The sequence below is a fragment of the Saccopteryx bilineata genome, chromosome X (genome assembly GCF_036850765.1).
Source record: "Saccopteryx bilineata isolate mSacBil1 chromosome X, mSacBil1_pri_phased_curated, whole genome shotgun sequence".
NCBI classification, from domain to species: Eukaryota; Metazoa; Chordata; class Mammalia; order Chiroptera; family Emballonuridae; genus Saccopteryx; species Saccopteryx bilineata.
Window position 1 is genome coordinate 120953717 of NC_089502.1, and position 6000 is coordinate 120959716.

The 6000-nt window shown below is 41.4% G+C and overlaps 1 protein-coding gene across 9 annotated transcripts in view; it reads left to right on the top strand.

Annotated features, from left to right (window-relative positions):
* Positions 1-5146, top strand: part of DMD (dystrophin) — a 2360554-nt gene extending 2355408 nt beyond the window's left edge. For all 9 annotated transcript variants that reach the window (XM_066250305.1, XM_066250306.1, XM_066250308.1 and 6 more), the window contains one exon: positions 4658-5146. In XM_066250305.1, coding sequence (XP_066106402.1) covers positions 4658-4669 — 12 coding nt within the window. In that variant the 3' untranslated portion in view covers positions 4670-5146. The remainder of the gene's footprint in view (positions 1-4657) is intronic.
* Positions 5147-6000: the final 854 nt, after the last annotated feature.

The following is a 6000-nucleotide window of genomic DNA, read 5'->3' on the forward strand; positions in this document are numbered from 1 at the left end:
AACATTCCTCCAATGTCCATTGCCATTGTCATCACCGTGACGACAGGACCACGGGTTGGGGTGAGGGGAAGCAGGATTCTTTAAAAAACAGCAACCCTTTGTAGTCCCTGGGTTGGAATCCTGCAATTCATCATCTGTTGCCATTTGCAGCACAAACAAAATCTTCAAAATAAACTTAGCCTTGAACATAACTGATGAGTCATAAAGCTTCTTTCTGCTTCCAGGACCCTAGCGTTTTCTGCCAGTGCGCTTGGTTTGTATTCTGGGATGACTTCATTCTGTCTTGTTTTTCTTTTTTCCGGGTTCCTACGCTCTTTCTTTCCCACTTTAGCTAAGATTTTTTGAGCACGTGCTGTGTGCCAAATACCATTCTGAGCACTTGCCATCTTTTTCATTATGTAATCTTCATGAAAACCTGATGAGATAGGTACTGTTATTAACCCCATTTTACAGATAAGGAGACTGAGTCAGTGAGAGGGTGAGCAGTGTGTCCAGGGTGACGGCCAGGGTTGGAATCCAGGCAGTGTGGGTCCAGGCCACACTCTTACGCTTTACTGCCACTTTAGAAAATAGTGTTTGAAAGGCTCTGTCATCTCAACTTGCCCTTTAGATGATACTTATCTTTTTATTTGGCATTTGGAGCCACATTAACCAATTAGAGATTTAAAAATGGATGTTGGGATTCCCAAAGGTGTTTTTAATGCCTCTTTTTAGGGTTAAAAGGGGTAGGGTACAACATTATCACTGACCGTGTTTGCGGTTTTACAGCGAAAGCCACTTCATACTTCTGTTCAACCAGAAATATTAACTAGACATGGAACTACCTAATCAAATGACTATTGGCTGACAGCGTGTTGACAGCCCAAGTGAAACAAAATTGTCCTTACCAAGAGTTCAGTGTAAAGGACGTGGGAAGGAAAGCTCTCTCGTGGATGGCAGTACCATGTGCTAATCTGGAAGAGAGGCTGGCTGGGGAGAGAGCCCTTATATGAGAAGGTTCTGGATCCTTAGCAATAGGATAGACAAGAGTGGCCACCGACGCATTTCCCCATAAGGAGTCAGACTGGAAATTCTGCCAGCACCAAGCCGTGCAGATCTAATAAGTGGAACGATCCTTCAGGATGTCTACAGAGTGTTCCCTGCAAGGCTTAGGGCAGTGGGGTCCTGGGGAGGGCATGGTGGGCTGGAAGGAGACTGAGGAAACCCGAGCCCGTGAAGCATTGAATGCTCCTGACGGTTTGCCCGCCTCACATACTTCTATGTGAGACTTCTTGGGCTCACGCTGCTGGTAAGTGCCCCTTCAAATTTATTTCAGCTTGTTGTAAAAAAAGTTGCACCACAATTTTGAGACCCCCCCCCCAAACATGTTTCTCTCAGGAATGAATTTTAGAAAAGGCCAGCCTGTACAGTTGAAGTCATGTAAGCATCTGGATACTTGACTACCTGAAGTGCATTATAGTGGGACAAGTTTCCAGAAAGCCAGAGAATCAAAATACTAGTGAAACTCTTAATGCTATGAAAACACCCCAAATATACATAAGTAAGCCAACATCCTTTTTTCAAAGATTGAATTATGGCGAAGAAAAGATAAGCAAATTTCACCACAGTATTCTGGCTTGGCTTTGGCCAGTCGAATGCCAACCATTTATTTGGGGGTTGTATTTTTTAAAAAAAGAATGCCAGATTGCTATTGAGGCCTTGGCCCACTGCCAGGACATCTCAATTCCCATCACTGCGGAAAACAACTCCCTCGGGCAGCCGTGGCGTGAGACTGAATATGTTGCAGTTAGCACCAACTTGGAAAAATACAGCACTGCACTAATGTTCAATGCATGGTGCCTTCGTGTTCAATAATCCTTGCTTTAAAATGATCTAAATTAATACTTTCCACAGATGTATTCTTGTGTCAACTTCTACCTGAAGCTGATTACGGATGCCTGAATCCTGCCTGTTTTTCAGTGTTTTTCACGTTCAGGAGGGTATAAGATTTTAATTATGACTTTAGAAACATCTGTCAGGTAAAGTTAATGGGCTCCCTGATGTTCTGCTTTATAGGCGTGGACAATAGAATCAGGGTACAACTCTATTTTCTGAGTCTATATCACAGTGCAGTTTTACGCCCCCGATGGATTGAGTTATATGATCCTTTGGGGTGGGATTTTGTCAAAGAGATAGATTTTTTTTTTCTGGCTCTAATGAAAACATCTATGAAACACGCTGAAGTTTTTATTCTGGTGGTTATTCAGGTATTTGTAAATAAAGTAACCAAAGGCATACTAGAGATATGGGGAGGTGACTGAACGTTCATTTTTCTAGCATAGGGACAGCCATGAGGTCATTTGTGAACATAAACAGTCTGGGTAGGTTAAAGGGCCACCCGACATTTTGGGGGAGTGTGTATGGTATATTCAGAGTAACAAAGAACCATTGTACCTGGTAACCTTTTAAATAGAGGATACCCCTAGAACTTAGGCCTCTTCAGAGACTCAAGATTTTCTGTTCGGGTAGTAACAACATTTCAAGGAGCAGAAGCACTACTTGGTTCTAGACAGGAAGTCCTCACTTAACATCATCAATGGGTTTCGTGACTTTAAGTGTAACGACATAGGATGAAACCACTTTAACCATCGACTAATTGACAAACAATTGTTGGTTGCCTACGACTTCTCATCATTGTGATACCAAAACAAGGGTGAACAAAATGGTGTTATTTAAGCACCTACTATAATCTATAAATGTGTTTACTTGTCTTTGTTATCTTTAGAACTAGTCCACACCCCCTAGCACACAGCCTAGAATAGGATGTTTTGATGAGTAACAATAAGCGAATGGGGAACGAATGAGTCCTTCCCTGTTTCATGGTTTGTAATTACATTTTCTGCCTACAAGGTGGACTATAATATAATCATATGTGGGTAATGAGAAATAGTTGGAATTCTATTCAGATATCAGGTTGTAAGGGTCCTGAGTTTTGTTTTTACCGGCTTCATTAATTGCCGCTAAGATTGCAAGTAATTAAAAATGTGCAGTTAACCCATCCGTTTTCAGTTGTGCATGAGTAATTGTGATGGCCCAGGGTTGCTGGCCAGTCAAAAGGAGATACAAGAGAAGCCCTCTAACCTGATGGGCATCATCAGTTAATATATTTGTGCTCTAAGCTCAAAGGAACAGCAAAGCACCCCCTCCGTCTTCCTGTGGGGTTTTTGGATGGTTTAGAAAAGCCAAAGACAATTTCAGTCCCACTGAGGGCTGCCAGACAATCGGCTCACTCTAGATGTAGTCCATATGCTTTGTTAAAAGTTCTCATGTTTGCAGTCTGAACCAAACTCCACAGTGATTTTTTTAAAAACATAATTAGTTCTCACTGAAACTCTTTGCACTAATAAAGCTCAAAGAGATTTGCAGACGTCATCACCTCAATATAAATGGCTGAATGGCATTACGCTTTTAATCAGTCTGAATTTGGTCTGGTGCCATCGCTGTGGAAGTGCCTGCCTCCGAATCCTCTTCAGAGCCTCTCCCTCATACATATGAAAACGAGGTCTCTGGAAATAAATGTTAGAACAGAATACTTGCTGTGGCCAAGCATTCATTTTTATAGAGATTTTAACAGTCAGTCCGGGAATCTGTAACATTGATACCTAGCAAGGTAGTAATAGCCTAGTGAAGTACTTATATTTTCAAAAGCAGTCCTTGAATGGCGGAATGAATTAAAGAAGAATGAATATAAGCCACATAGAAGTAGGGGACATATATGCAAAGTCAAGTCATATAGCGTGTCTCAAGTTATTTTACTCTAGGTCTGGATTTGGCCACAGAGCATCCAGGGGTATCATGCCACCTTTGTGCTCTTCCGGGGGAGTAATGCTAAGTCGCATCACATTATTAAGGAAAGGCGCTTCTGAGTTAACCCCTATTTAAGAGGAGATCAAAAAATTGATACCCAAATTCCTGCTGAACATGTGGGTCACATTATAATTAGGCTCTTGAGTACTTTGGAATGAAAAGCGATTTTTATTCCGAAGCTTTCTGATTCAGATGTTAGTGGTATACGAAAAGGTCCCCTCAAGAGTTTATTTTTCAACCCAAGTAAAAGCAGAGGCACGCAGTCACCTCCACAGTAACCTTAGAAGTGAGACAACAGCCTCGAAATGAAAATTTCATGTCGTGGTAATGGTAGTAGAGAGCAGAACGGTGGTGGCGATAGAGTGGCGGAGGTGGCACTGGTAGTGGGGATAGTTATGGCGATGGTTGTTTGCTAGTAAAAAAAAAAATAATAGAACAATCAGTATAATGTCCCACAACATGGTGGAAAGGGTGCATCCCATCACGGAATATTCCCGTAATGACAGGAATGTGCTTACCCACGGAATCCCTTTGATGTCGGGAAGATGAGGTGGTCCTGGCCATTTTTCCATTTACGCAACAGCAGTAGCCTGACGCAAGTATTAAGCTGATACTAACAACGTCGAATGGCTTCATTAACAAGGCTTTGCTTCTTCCTGGAAACTGGTGAAAAATCCAACCCTGTTGCGTATGCCCTCGATGCAGCTTCTGTGTTGTCCTCACCCGGAAATGGGGATGGTTTCCCAAGTGGCCAAGAGTCGGGGGTGGCGCCTGCGCCTATGTAAAGTGTCACTTTGTCTTTGTTTTCCAGGACACAATGTAGGAAGCCTTTTCCACTTGGCAGATGATTTGGGCCGAGCGATGGAGTCCTTAGTTTCAGTCATGACAGACGAAGAAGGGGCAGAATAAATGTTTTACAACTCCTGATTCCCGCATGGTTTTTATAATATTCATACAACCAAGAGGATTAGACAGTAAGCGTTTACAAGAAAAAAAAAAAATTCTATATTTTTGTGAAGGGTAGTGGTACTATACTGTAGATTTCAGTAGTTTCTAAGTCTGTTATTGTTTTGTTAACAATGGCAGGTTTTACACGTCTATGCAATTGTACAAAAAAAAAGTTATAAGAAAACTACATGTAAAATCTTGATAGCTAAATAACTTGCCATTTCTTTATATGGAACGCATTTTGGGTTGTTTAAAAATTTATAACAGTTATACAGAAAGATTGTAAACTAAAGTGTGCTTTATTAAAAAAAAGTTGTTTATAAAAACCCCTAAAAACAAACACACGCACACACACACGCGCACACACAAACTTTGAGGCAGTGCATTGTTTTGCATCCTTTGAGCGTGATATACACATGAAATTCATGGCTTTTTTATTTCCTCGCATATTAAAGGTAGGACTTCCTCTAACACTACCAAACGACTGCTTCACCTTGCTCTTTTGAGAATTGGTGACTGAGTGAAACCGGCTGTGGGTTTTCGTTTGCTACTTCTATTTGTCTATAAGTATGTAGATACTATAGGTATATAGACAAATAGATATCAACTACTAGAGACTTTTTCAATATCTTGCTCAAATGTTCCTGCAAGAGATGGCTTCCGGTCAGCCAGGCTGACTCACCTGCTTGGTCTAGGATGAATTTTCCCTGGAACCTGAAGCCACAAGGAGACTACCACACTCAAACATTGTCTGGGGCTCCAGACGTTTCTTATTTTCAACTTGCCACTGACAACTAGAGTATTGAATGTTTTTAAAAGGAACATAGGAATGAGTACTCAAGACTTACTATGTCAGAATAATCCATCGGTTGATACACTCAGCTTCCTGCTGTTGGCAGTGCCACGATTTAGATTTAATGATGCTGCAGTGGAAATCAGAGCATCAGAAGGCATTTGAAGTCCCAGAGACGACGAGCGCTCTGGGTTCTCAGCCAATCCCTCTGAGGGAGGGAGGAGGCCACTCTTGAAGTCAAGAATTGGCTCAATGTTCATAACCATACATACAACTGTGTATAAATAATGACAACTAAGTGATTCTTCCTCTTAAATGGCAGTGGGTGTTTTGCTTCTCGTTTCTGTTTTATAAGAGTTGTTTTTTTCCTCATTGCAGTGCGTTTTTAAATGCCACAAGACTTCATTTAAAAC